Genomic DNA, 18,568 nt, shown 5'->3' on the forward strand with positions numbered 1-18,568 from the left:
CCTGTGCGAAGCCAGGGCCGGGCGGGTCGCTAGTTAATATTAGATATATATTAGAAAATTTAACTTGTATTGGCAACACTGTATTTTGTCTGTGGTTCTTTTTCTTCTTGTACGCGGTGTGTAATGTGTGGTATTAGGCAATGTGCTATTGGAAACAATATAAATAAGTTTATGTAATCGCTGTTTTCATTTAACCCATAACTTAATAGTTAAGTAATAAAAAAATTGTTTTGTATAGAAGATTGTTGATGTACCCTAATAGTTTATTTTTTAGCCTAAGGAATAAAATGTACCAATGGAAGGTACTTGTTCCCACAACACAGGGAATCCTAGAGTAGGAACAATTCAATTTCTATGTATCTTTATATTTTCGAAAAAAAAAGTTATTTTTTATTGTTATTTAATTTTCGCGGCCGACCCTTTCTATCTCTCTTGCACTTTAAACTATCTCTCCATATACACAATCATCAAATTGTTATACTTACCTACTTTCACTACGTTTTTATTTGTACGTATTTAATACTTAACAATCGAATTAGCGTCTGGCTAATTAATTTTAGATTATATTATGTTTGAAGAACATAATATGAAATTTACAGACATTCTAAAATAATTTGAATTTTTTATAAAAACGAAATAAAAAATTGCGTCTGGCACCTATTTAACAACGAAAAAAACGTCTTGCAATAAAAAAATTATGTCTGATGGATCTATCTAAAGGCAAAATATTAAAAATTACGCGTTAAAAAATGACTTTAAATTAACCTCGTAACGCCCAGATACCTATGAAAAGGCAAGCAGCTCGATAGTGGTACCGGCCCAAGCTGTTATCCAACTTTATGACATAAACGCCCACGGTACCTTTTTAAAGGTATCTGACAGTATCTGATTTGAAAACGCCGTAACATTTTAAATTACGCGCCAAATCTAATTACTGTTTTTTATCCGGCTACTGGAAAGTATGTTTTTGTCTATGGTTAAGCAATAGTGCCAATAGAAAAATAAAATATATGTAATTTCCGGCGAAAAGTCTGGCCATCTTGACTGACTAGAGGACGTGGTAAGTTCAATCCATGATTATTGATGCAATCTTAGGTTTTTAACTGAGAGTATCTTACTCTGCTTGTTGACAAATAAGTAAATATTATAATTACATTTAGATTTACGCGAAAATAAAGAATATGCGTGTAAAATAACCTCGTAAAATCTGGATACCTTTTAGAAGGTATAAGAGTATTAACATATTATTGGATTTTAAAAGGTATAAGGGAATAAACCACTAATCAATTTGATTTGCCTTTGAAACTTATGATTTAGACCGTTTTCTCCTTCATAATATAAAGTAAATTATTTAGTCTGTTACAGAATATTTTAGTACCTATCCTTATCAGGTAACCCAATGAGAGATGAGCAAATCGAAGAAGCTTTAGAAGTATTAAATCAGTCAGATATAGAAGAGTATGAACTATTTGGAGATGAGGATTACAACATATAAACCAAAACCAAGAAAGCTCTTCCAGTTCTGAAGAATCTGAAAATAATATTTTTTTATTAAAAACCAACTCTTATTTGCGAAATTATTTAAAATTTCTATAGAAATATATCAATTTACCTACTATCATTCTGATTTTAAAAGGTATATGGGTTGCTATTATATAGTGTTTTTGGGTCCAATTTAGAAACTTGCTAATTTTTGCTTCTGTCATCTGTTGGAAGTGGATTTCTTCTGATAGAAATCCTAAAACACGTGATAAACTAGCCTTTAAAAATAATAAGTACAGAAAATAATGATCATATTGTTCAAAAATTGATATTTTTTTCTCAGATTGTTAGTGTGAGATATCTTTTTGGTCATTAAAATTTTGGAAGACATGTATTAATCCAAATATTTATGTTCATTGTTTTTTGTAATATAAAATAAACCCTATATTGTCTACCGCTAATCAATAATTTAAAAAATACGAATTTTGCGAAATCGGGTTTTGTAATACATTAAAGCCCATATGCCTAAATAAAGAATAACGAATTTGGGGTTATTTAGTGACATATCACACTAGCGGATTGCGAGCGGTTTCAAAGCGGAGCGGGTGCGCAACGAATACGTTGCGGGCGCGCAACGAACACGCCGCGGTTGCGCAGCGAATTCGTTGCGGACGCGTCATTTTGTATACTCTCGCACAAAAGCCAGCCCTTCCGCCTTGCCTAACTTCCATTCAATATTTCCATCGTTTCTGTAGCACTCAATTTTTTAACCGTACTGTGGAAATGCACTTACTTAACAGTTAACTAAAGATGTAATAACAACTGGAGTTGTTAAAAAAAGGTGCTATAAAATTGAATTACTAGGACTTTTAGAATGTACCATACATTCCAAAAGTATGTAACGACTGACCAGTATAATCTCTCCCATAGCAACGTATGTTATAAAGAGATTTTGTGAACCTAATTATGAGCAAAGTGATAGTGAGTTGCTGGTTGCTTGATAAAATTTTCTATTCACTGCTATTTATCTAATAATAAGATAGCCCTGTTTTAGTTAAGGAGCTTTAACATTTATTTCACTAATGAACTTTCTTAATGAGCAATTAAGTTATCTGATTGCATTTCGACCAAGATTTAATAGATAAAACAATACCCTAAACATTAACATGTTATGAAACTCGTAAAAAATAATGATCTCATAATTATTATACTATCACAAGTTATAAGTAACAACCAGCACGGATTCCATTTTGTTAATGAGTGTACATGACTGCGACGTAAACGTTGCGCATCTGCCACGCGTCCGCAACGAATTCGCTGCGCAACCGCAACGTATTCGTTGCGCACCCGCTCCGCTTTGAAACCGCTCGCAATCCGCTAGTGTGATATGTCACGTCTCAAAACCTTCCACTGACATACATTTACATGCAGAAAAAATCCCACGCTCATACGGAAATAATAAGGCACTTTTTTTAGATTTCATTACCTCCGGGTCCGCACCATGTGAACCTTTTAAAAGGTACTTGGGCTGCAAGCCAATGTTTGGTAAAAATAGCCTGGGCGTTACGAGGTTAAGGAAATTATCCTGTGCAGATGAGATGCGCACTAAAAAACGCAACCACTGCGACCAGCCAGACAGCCCGGACTCTAACCGAAATAGCAAGAGGAACAGTATATCAAAAAACCAACTATACTAAAATGACTTTTTTTTTAACGTTAATAGCTCCCGTACCATAATTGTCCGTATTTAAGCAAAAAGGAACCACCCAGCAAAAACGCACTTCTGAGATATCAAAGGATTTACAAAAACATTTGCAGCTCTGTTAGATGAAGTAAAATTAAAATTTATTTTATTTAAATTCATTGATAAATTACTTATTTAAGTATGTGTATATAAATTTGCTCTGAATATTCTTAAACTTTCTAGATAATTAAGAAAATGTGCATGTGGTTCCTTTTAACATTTATCAATTGATAGGTTTTCTCTTATACAAAAAGGAACCACATCCCAGGGATTTAATGATATAAATGAAACTATGTATTTATAATATCGTAATTAAAGCTTTAATTAATAAAATATATAAAATAATACTTATATAGGACGTTTATTCGACGTTATCATCAAATTGGATTTCGAAATCCACCGTGTCTAGTCCATCTATGTGGTCTTCTATTGCATCATCACTAATGAGACCGTTATAAAAACTGTGCATCTTGTGGAATGAGATGTAATATGGACTGAATATCGCTAGAAGGTGAAGAAAGCTTCTTCAGAGGCAGCGACGTATAAGGTTCTTCGTTATCTTCTGTAATAAAAAGAAAAAAGCTTTAAATCAAAATAATAAAGCCGCGTAGCTTTTATACGTAGGTAGGTATATGGCGACAGCAAAATATTATTAGTTCTTATAAAGCCGTGTCCCTACTAGACGACTAAGTATGTTGTATGTACATGCGCCATGTACAAAAAAACTGGCTAAGTGCGAGTCGGACTCGCGCAACGAAGAGTTCCGTACCATTGTCTATAAAACCGCCAAAAAAATCACGGCTTATTGTATGGGAGCTTCTTAAATATTTATTAAGCTATTGCATAGCTTCTATCGCGGGCCTTGAGCGCGGGGACCGAATCGAGAAATTCCGTTACGAAAAAACCTCACGCTCTCCACTCCGACGGGCTTGGAGGTGTGGCTTGAAGGCATGCTATGCAATAGCTTTACCGCGGCAGTCCCCGAGTGCCACACGTCTTTTTTATTCTGTTTTTTAGTATTTGTTGTTACAGCGGCATCAGAAATACATCATATGAAATTTCGACTATCTAACTGTCACGGTTCATGAGACAGAGGGATAGACAGATGGACAGCGGAGTCTTAGTAATAGGGTCTCGTTTTACCCTTTGGGTACGGAACCCTAAAAATCATACGCAACAGTGGCAACCCTAGCAAAAAATTAAATAAACTTGTTAAAATTTTGAATTTCGCAGGCTAGGGCCTTGTTCCGGTCAAAAAAGTAGCCGCGCGAGTTTTAAAATCAAACAAATAATTATATGCGCTGAATGATGTGGCTGAATGTACTGTACTAAATCTGAATCTAAACGTATTTTACCAAAATAGTAGGTAGGTACCTAGATCATCGACAGTTATTTTTAAAACAGGGTTTAGACTTTAGTAGTTTTATCTCACAATGACAGATGAATCGTAACAAAATGATCTCTTAATTCGACTCGCCGCGCCTTCGTGAACAACGACATTGTCGTTAAAATTCGTAAATCCACAGAGGATTCCTCTTGTACTTACATTAATGAACTATCTTCTTAAAATCACACCACAATCGGGAATGAATCAAAAGTGGATAAAGCGTACCTGCTAATCTCAGATTCAATAAGTATGTACTTAAATGCATTAAATAAAACTACTTACCCGTTGTATCTTCATTATTATCTTCGGTGTTCGTCTCCAATGCTTTTCTTACCAATTGCTTGCTTATTTATTTATTACTAAACATTTTCACATTTAATTTTAAAGATAATTAACAAAAACAATAGAACTTACTTCGCGGAGGAAAAAAACACCGTCACGTATTCGAACTACTTCGCTGAATGTCACCTATATTGACAGATGTTCGACGTTTTACTTAAAAAATTGGAGTTTTGCACTTAAGTAATGAAATACGTTGTTTAAAGATGAGAAGCATTGTAACAAGTCAAGGCATTTGGTTCCATATAGCGATGATGGGTTTCAGAATGTTTTACAATATTTATTTATGCATAATAGAACCGAATGCTTGTGGTTTTATTTTGCAATAAAAAATTACAATTAAATTATGTATTTATTTTACGCATAACCATACCACAGAAACCTGGTTCCATTTTGTGTATTAAAAATAATTGTTATTAATAGAAATATGTGTAATGTATAATGGTACCAAGTAGGTGTGGATCTGTTTTGTATAAAATGACATGATAGTAATATCGTTTATTTGTTTGAACAAAGCAGTCCCGTGGTGCTGTGGTTCGGTTTTGCTTAATATGGTATTATTCGTTGTTGCTGGTGGTTCCTTTCTGCTTTTAGTATACCTTGTTTCCAACGTAAAAATCATGTGGTTCTTGTTTGTATAAGAATTTAGACCACTTTTGAATGAGTATTCTTCAATAAAAGTAAAAAACGAAATTTGTCGAGTGGTTCCATTTTGCATAAATACCACAGAACAATAAAAACAAATAGAAGTGCGATAATGTCATAATTAGTATGAAAACCAGTGTCGCCAAACCCACACATTTAAACCGATAGTTATACAGTACACTACAAGTAAACTATGCCTTTGATTGGACAGCTTAATTTGAGTAAAAACTGACTTAGGTTATAAATTCAGCATTTCAATATGTACCCTAACGCACCATGTTACGGTTTATTTTAGTATAACATCTCTAGGTATATTAGCTGTTTTGTTTCTCATTGCACAGAAATTCCAAATTCGAAAAACATTCAGCTACTCCACAACAGAGGGCGTTAGTTTTCGATAGATATAACTTTGAACCTCAACACATAGAGATAAGGTTGAAATTTGTGTCACTCAACATTAATGACATTAACTTGATATTTATCTGATGCTATGCCCTGAGGGATGTCAGCCTTGTTATCGATATCGAGATATCGATAATTCAAAAATAAATATTTTTTGTGTATTTTTTTTTCTTTCTAACGAGTATAGTATAATGTGTCACATTTTGGAGTATGTTTATTACTACTAAGTACGTCTTTTTATATTATTATTATTAAATAAAAAACGGAATAGAATAGTATTAATCTATATTTACAAAATACAAACAGAAAATTATATACATTATTTTAAATCTTGGAACTGCCGTAGGTTTGCTGTATCGATGGCCTTTGTTAGACTGCTTAGTGCTGTTCGGCATTCAGTTAACTCGTCACGTTGCATTTATCCATTTCTCTTTTAAATTAGCCTCTTTGGGAAATCTGTAAATAAATTGGACAAATGAAAGCTAAGGAAAAATAAAATAAAATTTAATATTTATAATGTTTGTCTTTTCTAAAGTATCGATACTGTCGATATGCGCCACAAGCATCACTAAAGCGACATTCGTTTGTTTATTGCAATAATATTCCAGAAATTCTTGTTTGCTGTTCAATCTATAATAGTACTAATTTCTTACGGATTAAGGTTCATTTTGACTAGATATTTGTATACAATTTTGACATATTACAAGCGAAGATATAACATAAAATATTATATGTAAAATAAATAAAAATAAGACTTACCGATGGTATGAAATGCCTCCATTGCTGATATTATTTCGTCTGCTATCATTTTTGCACTCTTATACCGAACAACACGTCCTAATTAATGAATAAATACGGAAAAAAGGTTTGACAGCTGACAACCGACTCGAATATTTTTCTGCGCACAACTGAGAGCAAGTTAGGTGATCTTACCTTACAAGTGACACGTGGGCCACGCCCACATCACACTTCTATCTACTTTACTGTTCTGTGATAAATACGGACAATTATTGTAGTGAATGCTAGGCATTACTGATAACTATAATAATTTTATATTCAGTCTGTGCTTAACATACCATAGACAAAATAAATCAAATGTCATAGACTGTCAAACGTCACAATCGTGACATATACATAACTAAAAAATAAAAAGTTGAATTGTTTGCGATAGCGATTTGCAATATTTTAGTTAAAAATTGTTGAAATTTAACTAGCGTTAGATCATACTTCAGAGAAGAATTACTAAGACGTCTAAAATATCTGATTTCTTTTCCAAACTCATCATACATTCATGCTATCACGGGAAGAGTACAAAGTGAACGAGGAAAATTGTTTTAAAATATGATAGAGACTAGAGTGTAATAATAACAAACAGTAGTTCTTTGTATTAGAAATTACGTTCAATCATGATTGTGCGGTGTGTGCTGTTAATTCTATTTGTGAACTGTGTACGAACAATTGAAGAAAAGTCGAATTATTTACAAGATGAATTCAATTATTTTAAGTTAGACAACGGGTATCGTGTTATACCATACGTACATAATGTGCCGCACTTTATGGGGGTTAAGAAACGTGAAGCTGATGGAATTTTATCTAAAGTTGTATCTGAACAGTTAACAAGTGATAACGAACCTCAACAATCTGTTAAAAAGGATGAACCAGAACAAACAATTATTGCACAAAGTGAAGGCGGAAGTGTAAAGCAAGAAGTTGCATCATCTCAAAATAATTCGGTTCCTGCACCAGTTCCAATCAATATTAACCATAATGATAAGCAAGAGCAAAGTAATAAAACAAATACAATTCCTGTAAAAAGTAAGTTTCTATTTTATTGAATTAATGCTGTATAACGGTGCATTTATATCTGTATTTATTTAAATATTATTTCAATGTTTCAGATATTCCTGATAAAGCAAAAGAAAATGTCACAACCATAGCACCAACAATTTCAAAGCTCAGTGATCCAGCCCCAAGCAAGAATAATACAAAAGATGACTCGACAACTATTGATGTTAACAGCCCTGGTGTTATCAAGAGAGCCTTAATAGTATTTGGAGGCTTGACGCTGCTTGCTGTGGCTTACCTTATATTTTACAGGTATATATCACTGATAATTTGTACATTATGTCACTAAATGAAGTATTACATTCTAATCTCTGTATATGTGTATGCTACTTCCTACTAATCCTATCCTATCCTACTAATATTTTAAATGCCAAAGTTTGTGAGGATGGATGTGTATCTGTATGTTTATTACTCTTTCACACAAATACAACTGAACCGATTACAATGAAATTTAGCATGCATATAGAGGGTAACTTGGATTAACACATAGGATAGGTTTTATCCCGGAAATCCCATGGGAACGGGAACTATGCGGGTTTTTCTTTAAAACGCGAATGAAGCTGCGGGTGGAAAGCTAATATCTTCATAATGTATGAAATTGATATCCTCATTACACAATGATTATGCAAGTATTTATTTGCATTGAAAAATTTCTATTAATGATAAATTTTTCAAATGGAAGTTTTAAGATGAAGGAAATATTATCAAGGGAACTTCTTTTCATTTCCTTCTTTTGAAGCCCCATGTTAATGAGATCCTATATGCAAAAATCAAAGAAAACATCCAGCTCTTGCCTTTTTTTAAAATATATAGTATCCATATTATTGGGGTTACAATAAAATATTCTTATTAACATTACACACTCAAAACTAATGGCAAACTTAAGGAAAATGTTGAATTATAATACAATAAAATATATTTGTAATTTTGTAGCTAAATCAACATTTTAAATGATGCTCAAGTAACAAATTCTTAAAAAGAACAGTTGGATTGAGAACATCCTATTTTGCACGCCTCATAAGCGAAGCGTTGAGGTGGGTACTACTGTCACTTCGCGCGAAACATCTGATTTTTCAAACTTAAAATGTCTTTATGTATCATACATTGCACTTGTAAGATAATACATACACACACATATTAAGAAAAAACACTATTTTTAACGTTCATGATATTTTTGATGTCATTTTTGTTATTTAAACTAGTTAAAAAACAGTTTAAAAAAGTTCTGTCTTGGACGTCCGTGTGTCTGTATGTGCGGATCCTTTTTCTTGTTAACACGATAGCGACCGAAATACTTTACTAATCGAGTCTTTTTTTTTCTCTTACGCTTGAGTATGCTCAGGAATAGAACCCTTTCATTTTTCAGGGTCTGATTCGATGTGGTTTAATTGTTATTAAATAAACAAAAATAATAATTAATAAATATTTATTAAAAAAAAATTATGAGGCGTGCCCTTTTGGATTTTCCAAATTATTTTTTAATTCATGTAAAACAACAATAATACATACTATTTAAGCCTATTTACATAAACATGTAACATTCAATAATACATAATCCCTATTTTCCAGAAACAAGCACAAAAAGTTTGACGCCAGTAACAACCATGGTACCGGTGAATCAAACCAATTCAGATACGGTGTTCTTCATTCCGATGACCGACGGGAGAATCTGGAACTCTCTAGAATACCGCTCACAATGGAATCCGATGATGACGATGATGAAGACCTTGAAATATTCGACCTGGAACAGAAAAGGAAATCTCTGTCATATGTAAATCTTCAAACAAACGACGAAGATATTGTTTTACGTTCGTCTAAAGACGAATCTAAGAACAACTTGTTACTAGATATAGAAGATGGCTCGCCAGATCAGCTCATTAATTGGTCAAGTAGTGGAAGTAAGTCTATACTGTAATATATCACGCAAACAGATCAAAATACAATTTTTGAAGGATTTAAAGTGAGGCACAAAGTATGGAAAAACATTGTAAGAAACTCCCTTATTTTTGCAATGTGTAAAAACTCATATTAAATATTGAGTTTCTCAACATTCAAGCAATATTTAAAAAGGTAGGTTCCAGAACTATTTTGTTAAACAATTTTAAGCCTGTAAGAACATGTTATTTTTAGAACGAAGCCCAATGTTTTGATGATCAAGAATTCAGAAAATGGCATGAATATTATGAGTACATACATATACATATTTTTCTAATTCACACTGATAGAAATAATTACAGAAAAGCTTAATATTTTGTATTTCTTAAAAGCCTATTCTATCGCTAACGAATTTTATGCTATGAATTAAGTATAGCCTAAGAGACTTATGTATTTGTAATTGAACATTTTTAGTTTGATATACTGAGTTAACTTAATCATTTCGTTGATCGAGTCAACAAATACCATTTTTTTTTCAACTTTTGTAGTAAAAAAATTCGTCATTTTATGATTTGAAATTGAATTTGAGAGCTTTGTATCCATAATGTGTTGTTGAAAAAATTGCATACCAGTGGCTAAAAATTCTAGTCATTTGCAAATACATAAATAAATATAACTGCAGTTATTGTAACGGACTAAATTATTTTTTATCATTATTTTTGTTAAAAGTGCACTATGTGTAAAATGCTCTCAAATACTTACTTATACTTACGGTTGATACCAAAACTATTTAAGTTGACATTCTTAACAATACTATTGCATTTAAAAAGCTTATAATCTTTTGTTGTATTTATTTGTGTTGTGTTTTTAATAACTAATTTATAATATGGCATTAGTTAATTAAGTCTTGCGAAAAAATGTTTGTATTCAAAAAAATTACTTTACAATATTTCAATTCAAATATTTCACTCAAAGCATTAGATACATTTATAATAAAATACTTTGATTTTAATGTGAAACTTCTAAAGACGCGTTGAGAGTAAAATTTCTAGGTCGCGTCATGGCAATACTGTCACGTCAAGGAGTGATTTGACGATTTTGGTATCTTTTGAATCTTGCTAAAGAAGTTTCACTTCTGACACGTGTGCTCGGCATACACTCTCTCTCATTTTTGTTTACAAATTTAGTTTAAGTAATTTTCCAGTAATTTGATAAATTTTATTTAAAAATATTCTAATATTGAGTCTCTGATGATTAGTTTGCTTTGAGTGATATAGAATATATTTTTTTATTTGTTCGAAATAGTAATAATATGCTAAAATAATATTTAAGGTAAAAATCATACAAGATTACAAATATTTTATATAATATTAATAATTTTCTGGAAATAATTGTAACAAACATAATATGAACATATTATTTTTTTTTCACAAAATTAATATTGTTAAATATCTTCACAATATGATATGATCACAAAACAAAAACAATGTTTTTTGTTAAAGCAATAATGTGTTGTGGCTCAGTGGTTAGCTAAACAATATAATATTTTGGATAGGATTGTGGAAAAATAAAGAAAAACTCTAACATCAGTATATAAAACAAAGACATATTTGTTGTAAATCAGAAAAAGTGAAAATACACGAATACAATACACACAAGAAGATTTACTACTTCCTGTTACTTTATATGCATTGCTGGCAAGTGCTGACTAGTTATTTGATTTTAATATTAAATGATAATGTTTATAACTTAATGAGTCTAAAATAAGGTACAGCGAAAGTGATAATCTCCATACATGACCAAATATTTGTTTAACATTCCATCACATTCATAAACTTTAAAAGATTTTTTTTCCAAATGCTATTGAAAAGTGTACAAGAAGTGTATTATTTTAATATAAATAAGCGATTTCCTTGACTGCTTTAATTTCGGTAGTGAAATTTCTTCCTGACATTATCTCACTATCAATATAACATAAGCTTTTGGACTGTGATAGTAGATGGGAGTCTACGTAATAATTGTACAAAAACATTTCCTAAAGAATTTTATTTTGCGTGTCATTCGGACGATGACGTAGATTCTCATTCCTTATCTTCTAAGCCCAAATCTGTTAACTGTAGTTTTAAGGCTGTTTCTATGTGAATAAAGACGATATTTTAAAGCTTGTTTTGTTTTATTTCGTACATATGCTATTCAGTTGGTTTTTTTATCAGCGCAAATCATGCGTAATTTAAATAAAATTATTTAAGCGCTATTACCATTAGTACGATATTATTTATTTCACGATTATAAACCGCGATCTTATATGACATAACTGCTATTGAAGGCTCGTTTTATTCGCGATAGTAACCATCTATAATTAGGTAAGTATTTACAATTATTATGATTTGTATACCTATTTAATAGTAGGCTGATGTTACAACATTGCAATATGATAAATTGCATAAATGCAGATTTACAAGAAAATCACGACAACACACAATTTTTATTTAGTTCATTGTATTCATATACATTTTATTAATTTATTCATGGATAGGATACATTTGGAAACTAAATACCAAAACAAGAAAATCCATAGCGTCGATGTACAAAATAAACCTTAGACACAAAGATTATTGCATACGTGTACAGTCTGCTCGGAGGCTAACATTTATTTCAGGGGTCGCACGTACGGTCCGTCTGAGATATTGAGATAAACGAACCGTCACATTCCAATAAAATTCCTAGCACCTACCTATTATTCTATCTCGTACACAGATGTACCTACGTACGACGTATTAATCAAAGAAAAATCTTATAGGAAATCTTTATTTTGAGGGTGATATTGTTATTTTATTTTTTCGGTAGAGCTTAGGGATTTGTTATTTGGAGTGGGAGATAGGTAAGTACCAAAACCTAAATTTTATATTAAAAGTTATTTACCTACAGGAAAAAAAAATTTGGGGCTGTAGTTATTGGAAAATTGAACTGTTTTCAGGTGCAATAGGGGAGTACCTATGGGTAAATGTACGGAATTTATGTTTGTTCCTACAGGTAACATATTAGACTGTAAAACTTTCCTTATTAGTATTCAGTACCTAATAATTTTCTAGATTAAATTCAGATTGAAAAAACGTTCAAAGAGATTAACTTTGCAATGTTTTTGTATTCCATTTCCTTTTGCACTGCAGATACCAAGTTATGTGTTGAATAACAAAGTTTGCTTCGACACTCCGAGGACTTTAATTTTTCACAGTTCGCAGATGTGTCGCGCAGCTCGTCCATAAAATCTTTATAGGTAGGTAGTGTACGATGTGATGAAATATTAGTTTTAAGTTGCAATTGTACTGTAAGTTAACTATTAGTCATTTATGAAAAAAAAAATTACCACCGCCAATTACTTCGTCATTAGATTTTTTATGAGCGTATAATAGACGCCAAACCAAAAGAAAATATTAAGCACATTTAATTAATTGAACGTTTAAAAAAGGGAAGGAAAAATAATCATCCGTATTTTTAAAGATAGCGGGATATCAGCAATTAATTTCGCCTTTAACGAGTGATGAAGAGGGTAGGTTTAAAAATAATTGATAACATCCCACAAACAACGTCGGCGTAAACAAATAAACGCTAAAAGGGGACCGTGTAGAAGCAAAACGCGTTATCTACGAGGTTCGGGGGCTATCAGGGTATTTTTAATTAATATTATGTTTATTGATTTCATTAATTATTTGCTTTGATTTAATTTATGCAAGAAAATGAAGATTTTTAAGACAAATATACCTACCTACATTTTTTCAAAGGTAACAATTGATAGCTAAATAATATCATGATTTTTTCGAGTTTTATGAAATTCAATTTCAATCGAATATGGTGTTATACTCACACCTTATTATCGTATTTTGGAGAAAATTGGTACATTATTACGTTCTTATAAACTACCAATTATCTCCGCTAGTAATTTACGAGTTTATAACGAGCGGAACGCTATTGCGTGTTACTTGGTCTGGCTCGGAACCCTCGGGCGTCGGTCAGAGCGGGAGGAAATGAAAAATAAACACTTCCGGGCGTCGCGTGGCGCCGGCCGCGGAAAATGAAGACTGGCGCGACTAGCCTGTGCGTTCAGTATATGAGTATGGAGCTGTATTGCCAGGGTAATAAACGGCAAATCGAGCGAACTCTGAACACCGGTGATAATCAATGTGTCTGTACGTTTAGGTAGATGAATGGGATTTAATGATATATTATACTGGCTTATGTAACATTAGTATCTGCTTAAGTACTAGATGATCGAATGCGATATTTTTCGATACAATACCTACCTATTTTTTTAATAAGCAAGCAGGCATGGAGCCTGGAGGCACGTAAGAGGCTTGAGCCATCTTGGATTTTCCTTATAATAATTATATATTGTTAAATAAATCTTATCGAGAATATTTGTTTGTAACGAATAAAGAAACTGTATAAGTAACTTTAAAATTTTTAGCAAAAACTAAAGAAGCAAATTAATTGTTATTGTATGTTTAGAATTCAAACAAAGGAAGTCTAATAAATGTTCTATAAGAGCTAATTGATTACAGTCTACAGTTCAAACTCTCATACCGATATATAAGACATGCCAGGGAAACATCCCATACGTCTTAGTATCACATGAAATACCTTAATTAATTTAATATCGGTTACAAACCGTACGTCCGTAATCAATCGAGTAATCGATGTAATTAATTGCTTTTGACGTGAATACACGCTAGTCGCTTTGATAAGAGATCTCGATTAATTGATTCGATCATATATGTTACAAATTAGACATAATAGATACCTAAAATATGCTTATGCGTATCCTTGAGTAGCTGAATATGCATAGCTCTTCGTTTGAATGAAATTTCATTAGATGGTAAGATTAATTAGGCGTTTAATTGGTTTTCATCAATGTAGGATGAGATCATTTCAAAGAGAATTTCGTGAAATACCTAAAATCCTTGTGGATACAAAGGCCTTATGTATGAAATCAAGGAATTGTATACAATTCCTAGGAAATGTGTACAATTCCGATACCATTTAGGAAATGTATAAAATATTGTTTAAAAAACTATTTAATGCATGCATATCCTAGGAAATGTATAATCTTCCTAGGAATTGTATACAATTCCAATATAGTATTAGGAAATGTGTAAAGTAAATTCTGTAATTAAGCACGTTGTTATTTTTTTTTAATTATAGCTCTTATTGATACAATCGGGTAACAGTGATACCGTAAAATTGTAATAATATTATATTCATATTATTATCTTACTATGTAATTAACATTTTAAAAATCAACTAAGTATCTAACTTTTAACGCAAATATCACAAAATCAACTTATATTTATTCTTATAAAATCAAATTTTCATTTGGCAAGTAATCAGTCCCCTCGTCCCGCTGTCCCCGCGTATATTTGGCGCAGTCGGATTGTATAATCCGCCGTATTATATTACGGCTAGCTGTTTTAATATGCCGAAAATTCGTCTTTTTCCAAAATTCTACAAAAAGACGGTCGCGAGCCGACGGTACCCCACTTCGTGGGGCTCCTATTTCTGTGTAGTTTTAAAAAACACGAACACCCCCTTATCCAAACCAAAAATTTCTGATTACGAATTATCGGCATAGTTACTACAAAATGCCGACCGTTTGTAAACGGCCAGATTATATATAATATAATTTGCCTGCGACATATCAATATCTAAAATGTTTTACATTTCCGATAGCTATTTAGGAAACGTATAGATTTCCTAGGAAATGTGTATAAAATAATTTATTTCACACATTTCCGTGCGATTTTAGGAATTATATACATTTCCTAGGAATTGTATACAATGACGGATTACATACATTTCCGGTAACATATACATTTTATTAAAAAAAAACAAATAGACTGATAACATTTCAAAACCTGTCGTAGCACATTAATATTTTATTGATTTATACGTTACAGATTGCCATCTCTTGTTTGAATGGAAGATAAGAACATTTTGATATCTACTACATAATTATATACTTAGTTGTAAAGTGCAATAAAATGTAAAACACGCTATCGAAAGTTACTTGTTGATTTCAGTAAAAAATTACAAGCCGTATAAAGCTGTCAGAAGTTCGGCCTGGAACACGCCAATCTTCGGCAGGAGTGCGACAGTGTTTGCCGAAGGTGTGCCGCAACTCTTTTAGTTTGTGTTGCCAGTAACTTTGATTGAAACTCGCTTTATTCTAGCAAATTGGTAAAACTTCTGCGATTGCTTTTCTTCTTTACTTTGCTGTGTTACCAACTCATATACCTACCCAACAAGCAATGTGTTTAGTGACGTCAGTTTTACTTAAATCAATATTTCGGAGGAGTAAGAATATGGACTTTTTCTATGTCTTAAATGAAACAAAATATCTTGTAATATTGGCATTCGAACATCTTTTTTTTCAATAAAAATTAAATTACAAGAAGTTTGATTGTTTTATTTGAATAACTTTATTCTTTCCTACAAAGAGATCTCAAAAATTCGTATGTGCGAAATTACAGATGCATGATAAACTCTTGGCAAATTCAACAAAGCACGTCGTTGCCGCATTGTGAGAAGGATTTCAAAAGATGCTGTTATATCTACCATCTATAGCTAGGTTTGGACCAATTTACAATCACAGTTGAAAAGTCCTTCCAATAAAAACACCCATTAAAACGCAAAGGAACTTTTTGCCTGTCTGACGTCAGTCTGCTATTGCGAGCATTTTAATTATCTATCGATATACGAGAAGAAATAAGCAAAAACGGTTCACAATGAGAAAATAATAGCGGCGGAGGGATTAGCATTGCGTTCTTTACCATGCGGTAGAAATATGGAGATGGCATACTTATTTATTCATCAAGGGATGAAGCAGTTGTGTTTGTGTATTGTCTTAAAGAGATTATAATGGGAGAGGAACGTGCTTAAGCATAAAACGTGGAAACAGTGAAAACGGTGGAGAGCACTTGACTTTGACTTTGCAGTTTTGTGACTATTCGTAATTGATTAATTTGCGAGACGTGATGTTTCTGTGCAATCGCTTTATTTTGAAGAATCGATACAAGATAAGACTCTTATATACAGCTTAGACTTAGTTAATATAAGAAACATACTTGATTATTTTCACACAGGTAAATTATATAAATATTATCTACACACAGCTAAATTATTATTAAACTCTTCGTAAATATAAATAAAAATTCTGAATACTGTTGCGTTTATCTTTTAATTTCAAAGCTTTCCATGTTTTCGAGCACAAGAGCAATCTATAAAGAATATAGATAACTCCGGCTAGATTCTATCTAGGGCAGAATAACGAGATAGTGGTCGAGATCGTGTATAAAAATTAACTTCTAAAATTGCTTTAGATATGATATAAAACGGTCTCTATTACCTTTGCCTGTGTTGTTCCTGCCCTACAATAGAAATAGAATTACGCAATAGAAAGTTGGGAAAATACTACGTTTATTTTGTCTAATAATATATTCGAGTCACATAAGCAAATATCCGGAGAGCGATGGCTGCTACGCTGTGAGCGATTATTTATAGTACAAATTGAGTGACGCGGGTCGAAAAAGGATTCTGTGCGATAAATCAAGAGCTTGGATTTAACAGTAGACACAATTATTATTCTTACAACTAAATTTTGTGATGGATGACATATATTTTAATCCTCTAATGAAGGGCTTTGGGATGATAGCGAAAGCTCTTTAACAATTTTATGCTTTCCATTTAGAAGATTAGGTAATTTATAATTTGGTAATGTGTTGTGATATTGAATCCTAGTTAAAATAGAAACATCTAGAAATAGGAAGAAAGTTAGGTGTTGATTCAATGACTCTTCAATAATGACAAATTGCATTAAGTAAACTAAAAGTAAATATGCGTTGAAGGTAGGTTCTAATCCTATCTTTCAGGTTGTAGGTAGGTTCTAATCCTATCTTTCAACGTCTTGTATTCATTCATTATAAAACAAAAGCCACAAAACTATAAATCACGGATGGATAAATGAAATCCCTAATAATAATTGAAAATAAATATCGAGTAATATGTTCGGTCAAGTAAATCTTTATTTGATTGCTTCCAATAGAAGAAAGCGGAACGGTTATGGCTAAGAAGCCATTCACGATTGTGGACTGCGGAAAGACGACATTGTGCAATTTTTATAGATTTCCTAACTTCTATGTTCAATTGTATGGAAGGAAATCGAAGGTAATAGACTTTTTGGGTTTTGTTTTGTTTTTATTATCGTTACGGTACCGTTAGACCATTAATAAGAGTTTTATAATAAACGAGTACCTATGTACCTATAACATTTACATCATTTGTTATACACCTTAAAAATGTAACGGTATTTTTCTTATTACATTTAAAATTGGTAGGAGCCTCAGTTAAAAACTGCAAATAAAATTAAATAAATACATACCTAGACACGAGATAAATATGCCTATAAAGCTCGCCTATTACTGCTGTAGACTGAAGATATCGCCATTGAAAATAGAAACAGATTGTATGTCTCGGCGTCGCAAACTTAAGCTATTATCTGTGCTATTATGATGGACAAAAATTGTCGGGCAAAGTTCGGAAAGTTCTAACTAACGGCCCCTTATTGCCTTAGTTGGGACAATATTTTTGTTGTGGTTAGATACGGAGTTTCTAGTTATAACAAGCTATTATGCTCGTGACAAATTTGTGTTATGGGGATATTAAACGTTTTGTTTCATTGCCTTGGCGACGGTTTATTTACGGCCCTTTATTCCCATATCTTTTTAGCAAATAGAGTAATTAGGTTATAGTGCGTAGCTTTACTTTTTATTGTTAGGTCCTTTACAATCATTGATATT

The 18,568-nt window shown here is 32.1% G+C and overlaps 1 protein-coding gene and 1 long non-coding RNA gene across 2 annotated transcripts; both read left to right on the forward strand.

Moving 5' to 3' along the window:
- The first annotated feature begins 749 nt into the window (after nucleotides 1-749).
- Nucleotides 750-1,618, forward strand: LOC149482406 (uncharacterized). Its single transcript, XR_016316656.1, has 2 exons — nucleotides 750-1,060; nucleotides 1,392-1,618. It is a non-coding gene; the product is annotated as an uncharacterized LOC149482406 (long non-coding RNA).
- Nucleotides 1,619-7,104: 5,486 nt separating this feature from the next.
- LOC149482407 (uncharacterized) lies at nucleotides 7,105-10,439 on the forward strand. Its single transcript, XM_089704410.1, has 3 exons — nucleotides 7,105-7,814; nucleotides 7,898-8,096; nucleotides 9,414-10,439. The coding sequence occupies exons 1-3, from the start codon at nucleotides 7,406-7,408 to the stop codon at nucleotides 9,757-9,759; spliced, it is 954 nt and encodes a 317-aa protein (XP_089560536.1). The 5' UTR covers nucleotides 7,105-7,405; the 3' UTR covers nucleotides 9,760-10,439.
- Nucleotides 10,440-18,568: the final 8,129 nt, after the last annotated feature.

This window comes from Colias philodice, chromosome 15, assembly GCF_061535455.1.
Source record: "Colias philodice isolate Cphi_HAF_F1 chromosome 15, ilColPhil1 Martin Lab GWU primary, whole genome shotgun sequence".
Lineage (NCBI taxonomy): Eukaryota > Metazoa > Arthropoda > Insecta > Lepidoptera > Pieridae > Colias > Colias philodice.

Coding starts and splice junctions, on each gene's coding strand:
- LOC149482407 (XM_089704410.1), top strand. CDS start 7,406: ATGATTGTGCGGTGTGTGCTGTTAATTCTATTTGTGAACTGTGTACGA. Junction 7,815..7,897: donor AAATACAATTCCTGTAAAAA/GTAAGTTTCTAT, acceptor TCAATGTTTCAG/ATATTCCTGATAAAGCAAAA. Junction 8,097..9,413: donor GCTTACCTTATATTTTACAG/GTATATATCACT, acceptor CCTATTTTCCAG/AAACAAGCACAAAAAGTTTG.